The sequence below is a fragment of the Nilaparvata lugens genome, chromosome 14 (assembly GCF_014356525.2).
Source record: "Nilaparvata lugens isolate BPH chromosome 14, ASM1435652v1, whole genome shotgun sequence".
Classification (NCBI taxonomy): domain Eukaryota; kingdom Metazoa; phylum Arthropoda; class Insecta; order Hemiptera; family Delphacidae; genus Nilaparvata; species Nilaparvata lugens.
Window position 1 is genome coordinate 14,200,157 of NC_052517.1, and position 20,412 is coordinate 14,220,568.

Consider the following 20,412-nt stretch of genomic DNA (forward strand, 5'->3'; position numbering starts at 1 on the left):
AAGTTTCAGCTATATTGATCATTAAGAAATGTTTAATTTCGTCAAGGAAAAACGTTTCCAATTATAGAGAACAAAAAAACTGTGACTACTGTTATAAAAACTGCGACTACGCCCCGTTTTGGAAAGCCAATTTTCCAGCTGTTTAAAGTCTAGAACTTAGCTAAATCCCGAGCTCGAAATCGGCCCTAAATATCATTCTAATATTAATTATACTACTACATTGTTAAATAACGATCTGGCAACTTTGAGGAGCTAGAAAAGGATAGTGCTTTGTTGAATGATAGACAAGGATAGCAACACCAATGTTTATCAAATACTGGCTAACGTGGAGCTAACTTTATGGAGTTTCATAACTTTTTAAATTTACTCACCTATCCAAGAGGCCCATTCATCATCTGTTGGTAAGGTGGAATTTGTGGATTGTAACTGGGGTAATAGAACTGCTGAATATCCAATGGGCATCCCACATGATGTCACTAGAACTATCACAACTGCGTTGGTTATCGACTGAAAATCAACAAAAAATCAGAAATTATAATAAAATAAATCAATTGAGTATATTTGAAAGAGTTATATATAACTAAATCACGAGATAAACAAAACATAACTGTAGAAAAATGAAACAACATTTTATAGAAGCTGTGGATAATAATCCTATTATATTAAGCAAGCAATTCTGTCTAAATTTACAATAACGGGGACCGAGCTTTGCTCTGGAGTACAAAAGCTTAAAGAGTTCATAACGAAAGGAGAAATTATAATAACATTCATACAGAAATGTTCTATCTAATAACAGTTAATTGGAATTAATTCCCAGTGGAATGCAAACATTTCCCTCACAAAGGCCCAGTTGCACAAAAGCCGGTTACATTTTAATCCTTATTAACTTCACGTGAACCAAATCAGAGAAGGCCATTTCAGAAAGATGGAATTACTGGAATTAATCAGGATTGAAAATAACCCGGCTTTTTTGCAACCGGCACTATGTACCTGATTGAATGATTACAAAAGTTCAACAGCTGAGTCATAATATGACACAGTCCCACACACATGAGCTCGCTCACTCACTTCCATCACCAACAGGCGAAAAAATAATTATTATCAGCTGTTTTTCCAAGGATGATATCCTTTTAATGTCCTTCAGCGAGTTTTCCCAGGGATGAGACCTAGTGCAATCGAATTTTTTTATTATAAACCTACTATGTTCTGAATTTCGTGAGAATCGTTAGAGCCGTTTTCGAGATCCGGTGAAATACAAACATATACACTTCTAAACATCCAAACATCTATATAAATATAAAAGCGAAATGGCACTCACTGACTGACTGACTGACTCACTCACTCGCAGAACTAAAAATCTACCGGACCAAAAACGTTCAAATTTGGTAGGTATGTTCAGTTGACCCTTTAGAGGCGTATTCCGGTGAAATACAAACATATAAACATCTAAACATCCAAACATCTAAGCATATAAACATTTAAACAGAAGTTGCTCCTTTAATAGTATAGGATATTTATTTGGGTTTATGAGTATATGGGTATATGGGTATATGGGTATATGGTTATATGGTTATACTGTATTGATATATGGCTATATGGTTATTTATGTCCAACAGATCTCGAAAACGGCTCTATCGCTTTTCATGAAATTTGGAACATAGTAGGTTCATAATATAAAAATTCGGTTGCACTAGGTCTCATCCCTGGGGAAACTCTCTGGAGGACATGAGAAGGATAACAATTATTCATCCTTGAGAAAACAGTTGATAATTTCGTCGTCAGTCGATAATGGAAGTGAGTGAGCGAGTGCATGTGTGTGGGACTGAGACAAAATTATGGCTGAGCTATTGCAATCATTCAATCAAGTACCGGTTGCACAAAAGCCGGTTCAATTTTAATCCTGATTAATTTTACTTGAACCAAATAACTTGGCCTTTGTGACAGAGATTTTTGCATTTCACTAGAAATTAATCTCAATCCACTGTCATTAGGTAGAACCTTTCTGTATAAACTATATTAATATATAATTTTCTCTTTTTGGTAATACATTTTCTATGCTTTTTTACAACAGAGCGATGCTCAGTCCCCCGATACCACAAGATAAACAAAACATCATCAAAGAAAAATAAAACAACAGAAAATATAAGAGTTGTAGATAATCGAATCACAAGATGAACAAAACAAATTATATCAGAATAAAACAATCGATTATAAAGAAGTTGTTGAGAATTGAGTCAGAAGAAAAATAGAACGAATTGGAACCAAGTAAAAAACCCTGAGGAAGAGTTTTAGATAGCCATCTTTTTAAAATGGCCATCTCTAATTTGGTTCAAATTAATCAGGATTAAAATTTAACCGGCTTTTGTGCAACCGGGCCTTTGTGAGAGAGACTTTTGCATTCCACTGGAAATTAATCTCAATTCACTGTTATTAGATAGAACCTTTCTGTATGAACTATAAATCTATATTTTAATAAAGTAAAGAGCTGGCTTATACCATAGAGAAACAATAGCGTACGTAGATATCCCATGTTATAGGGCGTTTATGTCGCTACTTTTACTGTTATCTCAAGCCGATTACTGTCTATTATTGTCGATTTTTACTGTTTTGACGGGGAAAGAGTGTATGAACGGCACAATATGAGAGACTACCAGCGTCATAAAGCTTCACAGGAAAGAACTACGTGGACTGTCAGTTTGAAATAATAGTAAAAGTTGCGACATAAACGCCCTATACCATGGGATATCTACTTATACTATTGTTTCTCTATGCTTATACACTGACAGGATTGGAGATTCATGAATGACGTATCATCACGTCTCAACTACTCAACTGATTAAATTGAAATTTCGCATATAGATTCTTAATTAAGCGAGGATGGTTATAGGCCTATTTTCAATTCACCAAGATTTCATTAAGTCTAGTTTCAAAATAGACCCTTGCAGAGCTTGGGTCACCTGCTAGTATATTATAATTTGCTCTTAAAACTCTACAGCATTTCCTATTGTAGGATTGATAAAATCCTATTTACAGCATTTATTTAGAATTTTTGTTAAGTAATAATTATATATTAATTAGCATTAAAATAAATTCATTCTCTATTTAATTCCATCTGTAAACTGGTTGACCGCTATGGCTTCGTATGAAATGAGCGCTGCTATCCAGAGATAGTTTGGTGTAAGGGTACCTAAGCATTCCTGGCTGGCAATAGGGAGGTACCGGGTTAGATTCCCGGGCTGGCGAATAATTTTTGGATAGTAGTTCTCATCGATTTTCCATCTAGCTGTTAACCCTGTTGTCAATGTCTGCAGTAGCAGAAGTCTTCGGGGGGATTTACAGCATTTATTTAGGATTTTCGTTAAATAATAATTATATATTAATTAGCATTTGAATAAATGCATTCTCTATTTAATGCCATCTGTAAATCGGATAGTACTATCTCTTCCTTCCTCTGCTCTGTTGCCAGATCGTCTTTTAACAATGTACAATTAATAATTAATTAACAAAATATCCTATCTTAATTTATGAAAATTCATTATGATATTATTGAAAAATATTATGTCTGGCTTAGTAAAATATAATTGATTATTTTTAACGAGAATGAACAGTTAATATTACATCAATAAACCTGTATCAGCTACCGTCTATAGAAGGCATTGACAAGACAGAGGAGCGGGAACGTTTATAGTGAGATCCATGTTATAATGGCAGTGGAGAAAGGTAGGAGACAACGTTGCCGATCCTCTGTCTTGTCAATGCCTTCTATAGACGTTAACTAATACGGGTTTATTGATATTTCACTGTTCATTCTCGTTTAAAATAATAAATTCTATTTTATTAAGCCAGAAATTATATTTTTCAATAATAATCTCATAATGACTTTTCATAATTATGATGAAATATTTTATTGATTGATTATTAATTCTACATTGTTAAAAGACCTGGCAACACAGCAAAGCGAGAAAAGAGATAGCGCTATCTGCTTTTGTTGAATGATGGACAAGGATAGCAATACCATTGCTAATCAAACATTGCCATTATAACGTGGACCTCACTGTAGGGTAGAAATAATTCATATTAAGGAATGCTGTAGTTATAAATTGAATCACACTATAACCTTATAACCTTTCTCTATAATCTTTTTGTCTATCCATCTCCACCCTTGACGAAAAATGAGTTAGAGAACAAAAGACTAATAGAACAGATTTACATCCATGACCCAGAATTTGACGAATATTAATCTATTAATGCATCTTTTATCAGAAGTGAATGTCATTGAAATAATCCACAATTACTGTACTAACAAAGAAAGTGATTTCAACTCATGAGTCACAATATGATAATTTTAATGTGGAAATGTATGATAATTTTTATCGTTTGCAGAATACTACGCATCTATAAGGTCGTGAATGATTGAACTCCGAGTGAAAAAGTTTTATTGATGAAAGATGAAGATTTATTAACAGATAATGATTCTACATTTCTCTTCATGAATGTAATTTCTTTTCACTTGTTCAAGACTAGACACGTACGGGATAGGAAAAACACGAATGACGCATCATAACGTCCGATTAACTTGAAATTTTGCATATCCTATACTATTAAACGAGCAACTTCTTTTTATATGTTTTCGCCCCACTTGGATGTAATGAGCTGGTTTACGTGTGTCATATGGAGGCCAAAAATGATTGTTTTCTGACCAGGCCAGTAAAATTTTTACGGCCCTAGGGCTGTAAAGTAACCTTGAAGTCAGCTGATTCTGATTTGATGTGAACGTGTTAACAAAATAGTTTATAAAACGGAATCAGTTTATGCTTCTAGAATTGAATAAAGTATTTTGCAATAAGATACTATCATTTTATCTGGATGAATGAAATACAAATAAGATATTATAAACTATTCAAATTCAATTTTCAGAGTATAATAGAATCTAACCTCAAACCTCATAGTACTTGGTTTATCAGGAAACATGGTGAATAATTTTGGAACTACTTGGGCAATATCCATGGTGCTGAACGTTTTTACAAATAATTTATGAAACGGAATCAGTTTATGCTTCTAGAATTGAATAAAGTATTCTGCAATAATATACTATCATTTTATTTGGATGAATGAAATACAGATAAGATATATATTATAAACTATCCAAATTTTATTTCAGAGTAGGATAGAACTTCTAACCAAAACTTCCCAAGTCGATGACAACAAGCATTGTTGACGTTGACATTCAGATTGGCCAAATTTCAACTGTACTAAAACAGCTGATCAAAATACTTTTCATTATTTTTGTTTATTATTCAATAATTAAAACATTTATAATAATATCATCTTATTGTCATATGAAAGAATAAAAAAGTATAAACTCAACCTCCCACATAATTGAACATAATCTTTTAGGTTATTTAGACAAATCAGAATGAAAAATAAAAATACTTGGACAATTTCCTGATATTCAGATTACCTCAGATTTGCTAGAGCTATGATCATCCACTTTTGCTTTCAGAAGTGCTTAATGAACAATTAATCTCATATATATATATATTGTATATTTTTCTGTTTGGCGAAAAATAGCGTTCACACCACGGGCAAAAATGTTTTTCCGGCTCTCAATCTTTTCTAGATTGAAAACCGATTTCGAGCCGGAAAAGTCTCATTTTCGGCCCTAGGTGCGAAATATACTATTATATATTTATATGTTCAGATGTTTGGATGTTTAAATGTTTATATGTTTGTATTTCACCGGATCTCGAATACGGCTCTAACGATTCTCACGAAATTCAGAGCATAGTAGGTTTATAATATAAAGATTCGATTGCACTAGGTCTCATCCCTGGGAATACTCGGTGAAGGACATTAAAAGGATAATTATTATTCATCCTTGGAAAAACAGCTGATAATAATTATTTCATCGTCTGTTGGTGATGGACGTGAGTGAGCGAAGTTCATGTGTGTGTGACTGTGTCAAAATTATGACTCAGCTGTTGAACTTTTGTAATCATTCAATTCAATTCAATTCAATTTATTCATTCTTTGCACATTTTACATAGTTTAAATACACAAAAATACAAAATAAATAAAGAGTACAAAAGAATGTGTAGCTCGCAAGACTTTCGTCTGTTCGCGAGCATGAGTAAGAGAATATAAAGATTGAGAAACGTAGAAAAGAAAAAATATTTATAAAATAGAATATAATAAATGACTAAGAATAGCCTAATGGTAAAAAAAAATTGAAATACAGAGTGAAATGAAGAACAGATTTTTTTTTACAATATAAGAGGGAAAACCTGAGAAAGAGAAGAAGCACAGTGAATGCACAAGTCAACTGGTGATGAGAAGAGGTGAGTGGAGAAACGTAAATTTAGAATTTGTTATAAGCTACTGCCTTTGATTACTGAAAACGTCAGGTGATGTTTTGATCCATGATAAGATTTCTTTTCTCTTATAGCAATTTTGATTGTCTGATATGAAGTCTTGTGGTATAATATTTACTAGTTTGTCACATCTATACGGAAATTGCATTCTACATACTGTTAGATTAGTTTCAGGTAAGTCAGATCTCCTGTAAGTTTGGCGCGTGTTATATGGAGTAATTCGGGTATTGAAAAGATTTTTGTTTTTAATAAATATGAAATTAAATTTTTCAAGTAGAGCTGTTTGATTGTAAGTATGTTAGATTCCTGGAAGAGAATTCTAGTAGGATACAGCCTTGGTTTGCTTAGTGCCACTTTTATTATATGTTTTTGAACATTGAAGATCTTGTTTATATGACATTCAGCAGTACCCCCCATACCCTAATTCCATATTGCAACACAGATTGTGCGTAAGCAAAGTAGGCCATTCTAGTAATTTGTTGCATTTTCAACTGGCTCATTTTGTAAAATTTATTTGTTAGATACTTGACCTTGTGACATAGAGATTGGATCTGGGAATCCCATCTCAGATGACGGTCAACAATTATTCCCAGGTATTTAACGGTTTTAGAGTCCTCTAGTTTAGGACAGTCACAATCATTCAAACCTATTTTATTACATTTGATATTATGAATTTTGAAGTTTATTCGGTTTACAGGTTGAGTAGCAGCATTTGGTGTGAAGGTCATGAATGAAGATTTTTTATGATTCAGAGTCAGGGTATGATAGTCAAGCCAGTTCTTGACCCCGGAAATACCCTTCTCAGCTGATATTTTAGTACTCTCCCAGTTATCACCCGAAAAAACTAAAGTGGTGTCGTCGGCAAATGAGATTGTTTGACCATTTTGCAAGTCGAGATTCAGGAGGTCATTAATGTATAGTATGAATAAAATTGGTGAGAGTACAGTCCCCTGCGGTAAGCCGTAATCTAAAAGATTTTCAGTACTGGATTTATTTTCAATTGATAATATTTGAGAGCGACCTTCAAGGTAGCTTGTAAAAAGTTTCAGGGGCAAACCTCGAATTCCAATTCTATTGAGCTTTTCCAACAGTTTGGTGTGTGGGACAGTATCGAATGCTTTTTTCAAGTCAAAAAAAATTGCAATAGATTTTTTATTATTACTAAAATTTTCAGTTAAAGTTTTTACTAATAACGAAATAGCGTCTTCTGTGTTTTTTCCTTCTTGAAATCCAAACTGGTTAGGGTGAATCACCTTTCTCACAACCATGTATTGTACTAGCCGCTTTTTAATAAGCTTTTCCATGATCTTTGAAAATCCACTTAGCAAGCTTATTGGGCGGTAGTTATTGGGATCGTCAACATCTCCCGATTTATGTAAAGGTATGACTTTAGCCACCTTGAACTCCTCCGGAAAGAAACCTTCTTCAAAGCATTTATTAATTATAATTTTTAAAGGTTTAGCAATATAGTGGGCAATGATTTTTAGACAGCTATTATTTATGTTATTAATTCCTGGTGCTGAGCTGGATTTGAGGTCTTCAATTGTTTTGATAATTTCTTCCTCATTTGTCGGGAAAAGGAAAAAGGAATTTGGGAAACCTATTCGTGAAAAACGGGAATTTTGACCAGTTGGAGGAGGGATGTTTTTATTTTCTTTATTCAGTTCTTCTGCGAGTACTCTCCCGATAGACGAAAAATGTTTATTTAAAATTTCAGGATTGAAATTTGATTTTTTTTGGATTTGAATTTTTCTTTTCTACATCAAGTATTTCATTTATGGTATTCCATGTCTTCCTGGAGTTACCTCTACTTTGCTCCAATTTATTTCTGTAATACCTAATCTTGGTTTCTTTCAGTAATTTGTTTAGGACGTTTCTATAGCGAGTGTAGCATTGTTTCATTTCATTATTATGTGGTTGCTTCTGTAGTTTTTTGTGCATTTTATTTCTGGTTTGAATTTTAGTTCCGGTTGCAAAAAAGCCGGGTGTTTTCAATCCTAATTAATTCCAGTAGATCCATCTTTCTGAAATGGCCTTCTCTGATTTGGTTCACGTGAAGTTAATCAGGATTAAAATTTATCCGGCTTTTGTGCAACTTGGCCTTTCTGAGAGAATTTTTTGCATTCCTCTGGGAATTTATCTCAATTTACTGTGATTAGATAGAGCATCTCTGTATGAATGTTATAAATGTTTTTATAATTTCTTCTTTTTTAATACATTTTTTATGTACACGAATGACGCATCATAACGTCCGATTAACTTTTGTCTATCCTATACTATTAAACGAACAGCTTCTGTTTATAATTATGTTTAGATGTTTATATGTTTGTATTTCACCAGATCTCGAAAACGGCTCTAACGATTCTCACGAGATTATCTATCTATTGGTAGATAGTGATTTATGTACTTTATGATTTGTACTCCAGAGCGAAGCTCAGTCCCCGGTATTAGATTCTTTATTTACCGAGGAAGGTTACAGGCCTATTTTCAAATCTTCAAGATTTCAGTACATCCAGTTTGTAGTTTGTCAAGTTTTTATTCGATCCTTGCGGAGCACGGGTTACATGCTAGTTTAGAATATGGGCCCGTCTCCGAGCTCAAGATTAAGCTAATCTCTAGCTTAACTTAGCTAACATAGCAAATATCACGATATGATAATTTTAATGACAAGATTTATGATCATTTTTATCGTTTGCAGAATACCAAGTAGACTACTCTAAGGTCGTGAATGATTGAACTCGGAGTGAAAAAGTTTTATTGATGAAAGATAAAGATTCATTTCCAGATAAGGATTCTGCATTTTCTCTTCAAAAATTTAATTTCTTTTCACTTGTTCAAGGCTAGGCACGTAGAGGATAGGAAATTTATGAATGACGCATCATCAAGTCTCAACTACTCAACTGATTAACTTGAAATTTTGCATATATATAGTGAGGTTCACGTTATAATGGCAGTGGAGAAAGATAGGAGAAACCCGTTGCCGATCCTCTGTTTTCTCAACGCCTTCTATAGACGGTAGCAGATACAGGTTTATTGATGTAATGTTAACTGTTCTTTCTCATTATCTATAGTGAGATCCACGTTATAATGGCAGTGAAGAAAGATAGGAGAAAAACGTTGCCAAGTCTCTCCATTTTGCCACTGACTGTACACAGTTGTTACTCAATTCATCTCATTAAATTTAATCTAATAATAATTATCATTTCCTTGATAAAATAATCAATTTAATGTCAAATTGATCAAGAAAATATATTTTTCATAATTTGATTCAAAAATTTGCTTTCATGACTGAGATCAGATTTTTATTTTTATATAAACCTGAAATGGCGGCTAATTTAAAAAGCTGTGATACACCAATCTGAATTCCAAAACAACAGAAATTGAGTTATTTGGTAGGTATTCTATTCCAATTTCTTTTAAAAATGATAGAAAAATAGAAATCCTATTTAAAAATAAGTAATTTCAATGGATTAATTCTGAAATAACTTTTCAATATTATTTATACCGGTATGAGTAGGTCTTACCTATACGGGTAGGCTAACTTAAGCATGGATGAAGTCTAGGATAATTAGTTATCAACTTTTAAAATTTCATTTCAGGTATTTTAATTTGTGTTTCTCATAAGGTAATGTTTAATAGTATATTTCGCACCTAGGGTCGAAAATGTACGTTTTCCGGCTCGAGATTGCGGTTTTCAAGTTCGAGACGAAGTCGAGAACTTGAAGCGTTCAAGAGCCGGAAAAACATTTTTGCCCGAGTTGCGAACGCTATTTTTCGCCACACCAAAAAAAACTTCCCAATATATAAGAAATTGAAAAATTGAATGATAAAATAAATAAAATTCAAACAGCCTATTTTGATAGTTTGAATCTTGGTTATGACAACTTTTACTGTCAATTAATTTCAATATTACTAATTAATAATTTACAATAGTGACCATATTTTTATACTATTAATATTTCAAATAATTGTTTGAATTTTTATAGCTCGCGCTTTGCGCCCGGTGAATTATTTTGAAATAATGTGATGAAAAAGTTAATATAATTGCATATTTCACAGTTTTGTCTCAAAATATATCTAAAAAATTGATTGAAATTTAAATTACGGTAACTAATATAAAAAATAGCTAATAAAAGTCGAAATTCATCGACAAAAAAAATGTCATAGCCGAGATTCAAACCTAGATCATGTTTGTTATTCACTGGGTTTTCAGTTCTGATGTATTACGCCTTTACGCTCTCGGCCATTTGATACTGTTGAACGTTAGGGCCTGACTGATAACCCTTAGCACACACGTAATACTGTAATACTAGACTTCTAAAAAAGTTTACTTCAATCCTAAAAAGCGTAGGCTACCGTACAACAGACTTTGGCTCATGACTTATAATATTAAAATCATAGAGAAAACATTCAAAGATTCAATCTTGAGTGGGCCTAATGTTTTCTCTATATGGTTCAATATTGAAGAAAAATTATCTAAAAGTTTTAATAATGAATTACGGAAAAATTACTAGGAATTTTTCAGTCAAGGCTGAGTTTCACCAGTAGGCTTACCTTAAACTTCAGATCTGTGCTGTATTTGCTTATTATTATTGTTGATTGTATTGCATTAAGAAGTGGAATTCGATAATAAAAAAGAAACAATTATTACTCTACCTCACTTTTAAATATTGATACAATTATTGTACTTTGATTTCAAATTCGATTCTTCACTTTTAAATACTTGCGATACGTACCTTTCTGACAATGGACAATGTAGCCAACATTATATTGTTGAGGCTATGGAGATATATCATCGTATTCTATTGTTTGATATCAAAAACACAATAATAAATATTAAATTATGAAACAGTAATTTATAAAATATATTATAGACATAATACCGCGATTCACGATACATAATTATAGAGATTATTACAGTCGTTATGAGATTATCTCTCTATGATTTTTGTGAGATCGGACACGATCAGCTGTTATTCAAGGTCATTTTACAGCCCTAGGGCCGTAAAGTTTTACCGGCCTGGTCGGAAAACAATCACTTTCGGCCTCCATATGACGCACGTAAACCAGCTCATTACATCCAAGTGTGGCGAAAAAATCATTTCATTGGTTCAAAAATACATTTTAAATCAATTATACGAATTTTGTACTCAAGTATTTTGATAGCATTATGAAAAAAATGGCGGCTGAGAATATGGTTTGTTCAGTTTTGTACAGTCACTGTCAAAAGTAAATATAAAATATTCTGGCAAATAGACAACATTGCAAAGCGAGACAGAGATAGTGCTATCTGTTTTGTTGTATGAGAGAAAAAGACAGCAACAGTATTGTCAATTGTGCATTGCCATTATAATGTGGACTTCACTATATTATATTCTATTAAGCAATAATTTACATTTTTCATAATGAATTTCCATAATTAAAATCAAATCTTTTGTTAATTGATAATAATTATCAACTCTACATTGTCAAAAGACGATCTGGCAACAGAGCAAAGCGAGAAAGAGATAGCGCTATCCGCTTTGTTAAATGATAGACAAGGATAATCAAACACTGCCATTATAACGTGGACCTCACTATATAACCTACCCGGGCTGATTCTTGATTATCTGAGATCTTGATGCAGTGAATGTCATGTCTTGTAAGTATAACTTTGTAACGTAAATTTCACTTTGTAAAGTAAATAATCACCATATGTAAAAAATAAAATTTCTAAGAGTTTCTTGACAAGACAATCTCTATTTAAGGGTGTGCAAAGGCTGAAAATAAACAAACTTTCTACTGGTGATACTTTTGAAGGTTTTTCGATTTGAATATCATGAAGCTATCAAAATAAAAGAGTTTTCTCAGAAAAACATTTTTTTCTGATTAGTAGGCCTCTTTTTTGAGATATGGGTGCTCAAAGTTTAAGTTTTTGGGACAGAACATTTCATATTCGGTAAGAGATAAATCCAGGAGATTCAGAGCATAAATTCTTCATGGTATTTTTTGATTGAGTGAAACAAAAGTTTCCTAAAATATAAATTTTTGAGAAAGTTATTCAATTAACTAAAAATGACTGAAAATAACTTTTATTTTTGATAAATTGAATAACTTACTCAAAAATAGATTTTTTCAAATTTTTTTTTGTTTTACTCAATCAAAAATACCATGAAGAATTTATTCTCTGAATATCATAGATTTATCTCTCACCGAATTAGATATGTTCTGTCCCAGAAATTTAAACTTTAAGCGCACATATCTAAAAAAGTAACGATCGGGAATGCGCATGCGCAGAAGAGTTTCTTTACGCTCGCTAATCAGCTGATGATAAGCAGCTCGCGAAAGATAAACCACTCTCGGTCAGATCTTAACCTAAAAAGTCGGTAATTGTACCAATTCTACAGCCATGATGGATATCAGTGTAGACGAATTATTATAAACTCCGCCAGATATAAGTGATTTAACAGGTTTGCGCAGTTGTAGAAAAAAATTGTATGTAATTCGCGCGTAATGCTTCTTTATCGCTCTTGCAAAATTATCACGCTCTGCTTGCGTCGCGTGATAACTGTTTTGCGCGAGCGATAAAGCCGCGCACTACGCTCTACATAAGTAGCTATTGTAGCCTTTGCACAGCCTCAAAAAGCCAAAAATATCTGGTGTGGCACACTCACACAACTTTCCTTGTTATGAAAATTGATCGCCTGACGCTAGTGTACCTGACGCTAGGTAATAGGGCAAGGAGAATAAAAAATTTTTTTCAAAACTTACCTGAGCTATCAGTCCTTTTCTCTCTGCCTTCTTTATCGCGCATTTTGCCTCCTCCTCCTTCAACGGAGGTTTTCTCCTCTCCTTCACAGATGTGATCGCCACAGCTGATAGATCGATTTTCCTTTCTATCGAATTCTCCTCTCCTTCGTCACCCTCTTCTTCTTCTCGTATCTCCTCTTGGCTTACGAATGGCTGAGACTGCTCTATCCTGGGAAAAGAAAAAAAAAAACGATAAAAATTACAATTTTGTCAATATTTTTGTAGGAATACTATATCAAAAAAACGGAAGAATGTTTCCTTTCTATCGGTTCTTTATGGTGAGGTCCACGTTATAATGGCAGTGAAGAAAGATAGCAGAACAACGTTGCTGATCCTCTGATCTGTCAATGACTTTTCTATGGACGGTAGCTGATACAGGTTTATTGATGTAATATTAATTGTTTATTCTCGTTTAAAATAATCAGTTATATCTTTATATATATCTTTATATATTTATAAATCTGGCTATTTTTATATCTGGTTATATAATCTGGTTATTTATGTCCAACAGATCTCGAAAACGGCTCTAACGATTTTCACGAAACTTGGAACATAGTATCTTTATGGTATGAATATTGGATTGCACCAGTTCTCATTCTTGGGAAAACTCGCTGAACGACATTAAAAGGATAATTCATCATTTGAAGAACAGGTGAGACTTTCGTCGTCTGTGGATAGTAAAAAGTGAGCGAGTGATTCTGTTGAATATCAAAATATCGCATCCCCGAAATTCATAAGCTGACGTATAGCCAGCTGTAAAATATAAACACGATCATTTAAATAATTGTGTTTTGTTTATCAATAAATAAAATGACGAGCGAAGCTCGGTGCCCCGATATTCAAATCTTATGAGAAAAATCTACTAAAAAACGTTTTTGGTAGTATTTAACACACAAGTAAAATATTGATGAAAGTATCACCAACCAAATGTACTGAGAAAAATATACTAAAAAACTGCTAGAAAAAATACTAGAGAAACGTGGAAACACAAATTTGTATACCCTAAAAACTCTAAACACTAATTACACATAATAAAAATAGCTTTACAGATGTAAATAAATTGGAAGTTGCATTTGATTCAAATGCTAATTAATGAATTATAATTATTAAACGAAATCCCAATTTGATAATGCTGTAAATCACCCCGAAGACTCCTGCAACTGCAAATATTGACAACAGGGTAAACAGCTAGATGGAAATTCGATGAGTACTACTATACAAAAATTATTTGTCAGCCCAAGAATTTGATTATTTATTTAATTTTTTCGATTATTTTCCCGGGCTGACGAATAGTTTTTGTATATAGTGAGGTCCACGTTGTAATGGCAGTGGATAGAGATGGAATAACAGTTTTGCCTATTATCTGCCTTAATTAATTATATTTCTACTATCTTATTATATTTATATTTTTTTAAGTTATATTTCAAAAATAGATTTAGCTGGAAAAGGATAGTACTACCTGCTTTGTCGAACGATAGACAAGGATAGCAACATTGAAGTTTATCAAATACTGTCATTATAACGTGGACCCAACTATAGTAGCACTCATCAAATTTCCATTAAGCTTATCTCTTTTCTTTATAGGGCTACTTTTATAGAAATAGAAAGAAAAATAAAAATCTTAGTACCCTTTTTGAAATATTTTATCACAACATGTTTCGCACATTGATGCCATTTTCAAGTGATCACTTGATCACAGTGATCAACATGTCCGAAACATGTTGTGATAAAATATTTCAAAAAGGGTACTAAGATTTTTATTTTTCTTTCTATTTCTATAAAAGTAGCCCTATAAAGAAAAGAGATAAGCTTAATGGAAATTTGATGAGTGCTACTATAGTTGGGTTCACGTTATAATGACAGTATTTGATAAACTTCAATGTTGCTATCCTTGTCTATCGTTTGACAAAGCAGGTAGTACTATCCTTTTCCAGCTGAATATTTTTTTGAAATATAATTTAAAAAAATATAAATATAATAAGATAGTAGAAATATAATTAATTAAGGCAGATAATAGGCAAAACTGTTATTCCATCTCAATCCACTGTCATTATAACGTGGATATCACTATATACAAAAATTATTCGTCAGCCAGGGAAAATAATCGAAAAAATTAAATAAGTAATAAAATTCCCGGGCTGAAAAATAATTTTTGTATAGTAGCACTCATCGAATTTGCATCTAGTTGTCTACCCTGTTGTCAATATTTGCAGTAGCAGAAGTCTTCGGGGTGATTTACAGAATTGGGATTTTCATTTAGTAATAATTAAAATAACTTTAACAGTTATAACTTTCAACAGTACGTTTTAAAAATAACACTGATCAAATCTACTGATGGAAAATATACTAGAAAACCACTAGAGCAAAAAATAGAACCACAGAAACACAAAATTTTGTGTACCCTAGAATAAAAGCAATAAAACCACTGTGACGGAAAATTTTTAAACCCTAAAAATATTCCCTGAAACCCTGGAGCTTTCAACACTAATTTTATCAGTACGGTATAAAAATAACACCATCCAAATCTACCGAGGAAAAGAAGAAGCTAAAGGAAGAAGAAAAAATATAAAAAAACAAACAAAAAACAGCTTGAGTGAGGTCAACGTTATAAAGGCAGTGTTTGATTAGCAATGGTATTGCTAGCCTTGTCTATCATTCAACAAAGCGGATAGCGCTATCTCTTTCTCGCTTTGCTCTTTCAACAATGTAGAAATATAATAAATTATCAAAATATTTCATCCTAATCATTAAAATTCATCATGAAAATATAATTTCTTGCTTAATGAAATATAATTGATTATTTAAACGAGAATGAACAGTTAATATTACATCAATAAACCTGTATCAGCTACCGTCTAAAGAAGGCATAGACAAGACAGAGGATCGGCAACGTTGTTCTCTTATCTTTATCCACTGCCATTAAAACGTGGACCTCACTATAGAACGAGAATATTAGAACCACTATAACAAACAATTTTCAAACCCTAAAAATGTTCCCTAAAACATTCAAAACTAATTTTATCAGTACGGCATGAAAATAACAGTAACCAGATATATTGATGAAAAATACACTAAAAAACTGCTAGAACAAAAAATAATGGAACCTCAGAACAACAAAATTTTGACCCCTCAAACTTTTAACACTAATTTTATCGGTACAGTATACAAATATCACTAACCAAATCTGCTTAGAAAAAGGAAAAGCTACAAGAAGAGAAGATACCAAAAACAGCTAGAATAAAATTGGTAGAACCACAACAACAAAAAACTTACAAACCCTAAAATTTTTCCCACAACTTTTAATACTAATTTTAACAGTACGGCATAAAAATAACAGTAACCAGATAATTGATGAAAAATACACTAAAAAACTGCTAGAACAAAAAATAATGGAACCTCAGAATAATAAAATTTTGACCCCTCAAACTTTTAACACTAATTTTATCAGTACGGTATAAAAATAACACTAACCAAATCTACTAAGGAAAAGAAGAAGATGAGATACCAAAAATGCAGCTAAACAAAAATAATAGAAGCACTGAAACAAAAAATGTTCAGCACTTTCCTACAAAAAGTTTTCGACCTAAATTAACACTAATTTTATCAGTACGGTATAAAAATAACATTAACCAAATCTACTAAGGAAAAAAAGAAGAGAAGATACCAAAAAAGCAGCTAAACAAAAATAATAGAAACACTGTAACAAAAAATGTCAAAACCTGAAAATGTTCAGCACTTTTCTACAAAAAGTTTTCGAATCCTAAAAATTTCAGCACTTTTTTAAAGTTTCACGGTACGTTGTCTACTATTCTAAACACACTCTAACACTAAATAAAACCGATTTGCGTTCGATCTAATAATGCATGTAACAGGTCAAATGCCTTCTTGGCGGTAGCTGATACAGGTTTATTAATGTAATATTAATTGTTCATTCTCATCTAAAATTATCAATTATATCTTATTAAGCAGGGAATTATATTTTTCAATAATTTCATAATGAATTTTCATGTTAAGATGAAATATTTTGAAATAATTATTTTCCTACATTGTTATTGATTCTATTAATTCTACATTGTTGAGAGATGATCTGGCAACAGAGCAAAGCGAGAAAGAGATAGCATTATCCACTTTGTTGAATGATAATCAAGGATAGCAATACAAAAAGCCAATCAAAAACTGCCATTATAATGTGGACCTCACTATAGAACGAAAATAATATAGCTACTATAACAAAATTTTTCAAACCCTTAAACTTTTAACACTAATTTTATACAGTATATACAGTATAATAGTACAGTAATTTCGGTACAGTATAAAAATAACACTAACCAAATCTAATAAGAAACAGGAGAAGCTAGATGAAGAGAAGATACCAAAAAAGCAGCTAAACAAAAATAATAGAAACACTGTAACAAAAAATGTCAAAACCTAAAAATGTTCAGCACTTTTTACAAAAAATTCTCGACCCTAAAAATTCCAGCACTTCTTTAAATTTTCTCGGTACGGTGTCTACTATTCTAAACACACTCTAACACTAAATAAACCGATTTTCGTTCGATCTAATAATGCATGTAACAGGTCTGGTTTTATAAAAAATTCTCGACCCTAAAAATTTCAACACTTTTAAAATTTTCTCGGTACGGTGTCTACTATTCTAAACACACTCTAACACTAAATAAACCGATTTGCGTTGGATCTAATAATGCATGTAACAGGTCTGGTCTAACAGTTAGAAGTTGGGTTAGAACAAGTGGGACATGACCGAATGACTAGCAAAACAGTTGTGATTGGTTTGAGGAAATGTTTTTAATTTAAGTGACAGCCAAGTGCTGCCTATTGCTACCCTACCTCCCACAGTACACAGACCAGCTGATAAGAAAAACGTCCGTGACTGTATTACGTGAATAAACATGACTTTTCTTCATTTTCTTCATTTTGGTTTTCTTCCTCTCCTCCTTCTTTGCTCGTCTTCTTCTTCTTCTTCTTCTTCTCTTCTTCTTCTTCTTCTTCTTCTTCTTCTTCTTCTCTTCTTCTTCTCTTCTTCTTCTTCTTCTATTTTCACATAATCTTTCTTATTTTCCTTTTTCTTTTTGTTTTTCTTGTTGTTCATCTTATTTTTCTTCTACTTTCTTCTTTCTTCTTCTTCTTCTCTTCCTTCTTCTTCTTCTTCTTTGTTCTTCTTCCACTCACTCCTTCTTCCTCCTTCTTCCTCTCTCTTCTTCTCCACCTCTTTTCGTTTCTTCTTATTATTTTTCCTCTCTCCCCTCCTTTTTCTCTTTAATCTTCATCTTATTCTTCTTCACCTCCTTCTCCTAATATTCTTTCGGAGAATGACATTGATATGTCCAAAGCTCCGCCAATTTATGTACATGCATAACAATATAAATTATCTATAGTTATTATTCACAAATTGCTTTTTCATATCATATACAGTTCAATAATTTGTAATCACAATTTTACATTACCAAATATGTAAGGGTGGAAAATGAACAACAAGAAAAGATCGTACAGGTTTTTGATATTTTAAACAAATCAATAAATTATTATCACACAAAATTATAATAATTATAATTAGAAATTACGAAATAATAATAACCAGATGAATATTTCAGGGGCTACTCGCCTTTGCTGATCTGTGGTCGTTCAGTTTATGATAATAATAACATAAAAAAACTAAAATTACCATTTAGAATTATGGATCTTACTATACCTTAACAAATCCTTTAGGGTTCTTCAAGGTCCAGTTAAAACACTCCCGAATTTAAATAAAAAAAAATATAAATGAAAAACTCTTCAGTTGACGAATCCAAAACACCAGCTTTCCCTACAAGATTCAAATCCTGAAAAATACAATTATGTAGGTTTAAACTGCCCGGACTGCGACAGCCTATAATTGAATTCTCAAGACCTGCCTTCACGAAACGTGATAAAACACACGTTTCATCTTTGTACATTGGAGATCTTCTCGCTTTATCCATTATATTTAATAATTAATCCGCGACCAGATTTCCAATTCACAAAATAATATTTAAAAAATTGAATAGGTTCTGATGTCATGTATGAAAAATTATTATCTTAGTCTATATTATGTAAATTCATCTATAATGTTGCTGTATTGTAAGCTATTGTATATAAGTGTATAAGCCAGTATAATTGTAATCTACATAAATAAGTACTCAATCAATCTTCTCGTTTCTTCGTTATTTTTCTTCTCTTCCCTCCTTATTCTCTTTTATCTTCTTCTTATTCTTATTCTCCTCCTCCTCATTATTCTTCCTCTCTTCTTCTTCTATCTTCTCTCATTCTACTTCTTTTTTCTTCTCCTTCTCCTCCTCCTTCTTCTTCTTCTTCTTCTTCTTCTTCTCATTCTACTTCTTTTTTTTTCTTCTCCTTCTCTCTTCTTCTTTGTTCTTCTTCCACTCACTCCTTCTTCCTCTCTCTTCTTCTCCTCCTCTTTTCGTTTCTTCTCATTATTTTTCTTCTCTTCCCTCCTTTTTCTCTCTAATCTTCATCTTATTCTTCTCCTCCTCCTCCTCCTCCTTCCTCTTCCCCATCACCTCCTTCTTCTTCTCCTTCTATTTAGACATTATTTATCTTGTTTCTCTTCTTTTTCTTCCCCTTCTTCTTCTAGCCCAATTTTCACATTATTTATCTCCTTTTTCTTCTCCTTCTTTTCCTCCTCCTTCTCTTCCCCTGCTCCATCCTATTTTTCTTCTCCTCCTTCTACCCCACTTCCTCCACCACCTCCTCCTCCACCACCACATCCACCTTCTCCTCCTATTCAAAATTCTATGTTCATTACATTTTCTTTTTTCTTTCATCCTATTTCTCAACCTACTTTCTTTTCCTCTTCTCCATCTTTTTATTCTTCTTCTACTTCTTTTTCCTCCTTCAAAATTATCTCTGTCCCCCTGTTATTGCGAGTCTGCCTCTCATAGTGTTACCTGAATAATGTTTATTTATTTATTTATTCGTGGATACAATCACAAATCATATAAATATGATTGGGAAGAAAAAACAGGCTTGATAAATTAATTTTAATTTTGATAAATTAAAAAAATGTCCAAAAAATAGGTTATGTTTCTACTGTAAAACGTTCAAGTTCAATTATCGTCCAAAAATATATATAAGCTGAACATTTTGAATTTAGATAAATTAAAACACCAAACTATTATTTAAATAGATACACTTAATTATCACTTCATATTGAATTAATCAAGCTATTTTATAAAATTTTGAACCCAAAAATACA

The 20,412-nt window shown here is 32.2% G+C and overlaps 1 protein-coding gene across 2 annotated transcripts in view; it reads right to left on the reverse strand.

Annotated features, from left to right (window-relative positions):
- LOC111062199 (facilitated trehalose transporter Tret1) overlaps window positions 1–20,412 on the reverse strand; it is an 88,798-nt gene that overhangs the window by 36,667 nt on the left and 31,719 nt on the right. The window contains exons 1-3 of one of the 2 annotated variants that reach the window (XM_039440810.1): window positions 17,490–17,660; window positions 13,122–13,329; window positions 372–507 (exon numbers count right to left, since the gene is read on the reverse strand). In XM_039440810.1, coding sequence (XP_039296744.1) covers window positions 372–462 — 91 coding nt within the window. In that variant the 5' untranslated portion in view covers window positions 463–507; window positions 13,122–13,329; window positions 17,490–17,660. Of the gene's footprint in view, window positions 1–371; window positions 508–13,121; window positions 13,330–17,489; window positions 17,661–20,412 lie in introns of those variants that run through there. The other variant, XM_039440809.1, reaches the window with a different exon arrangement.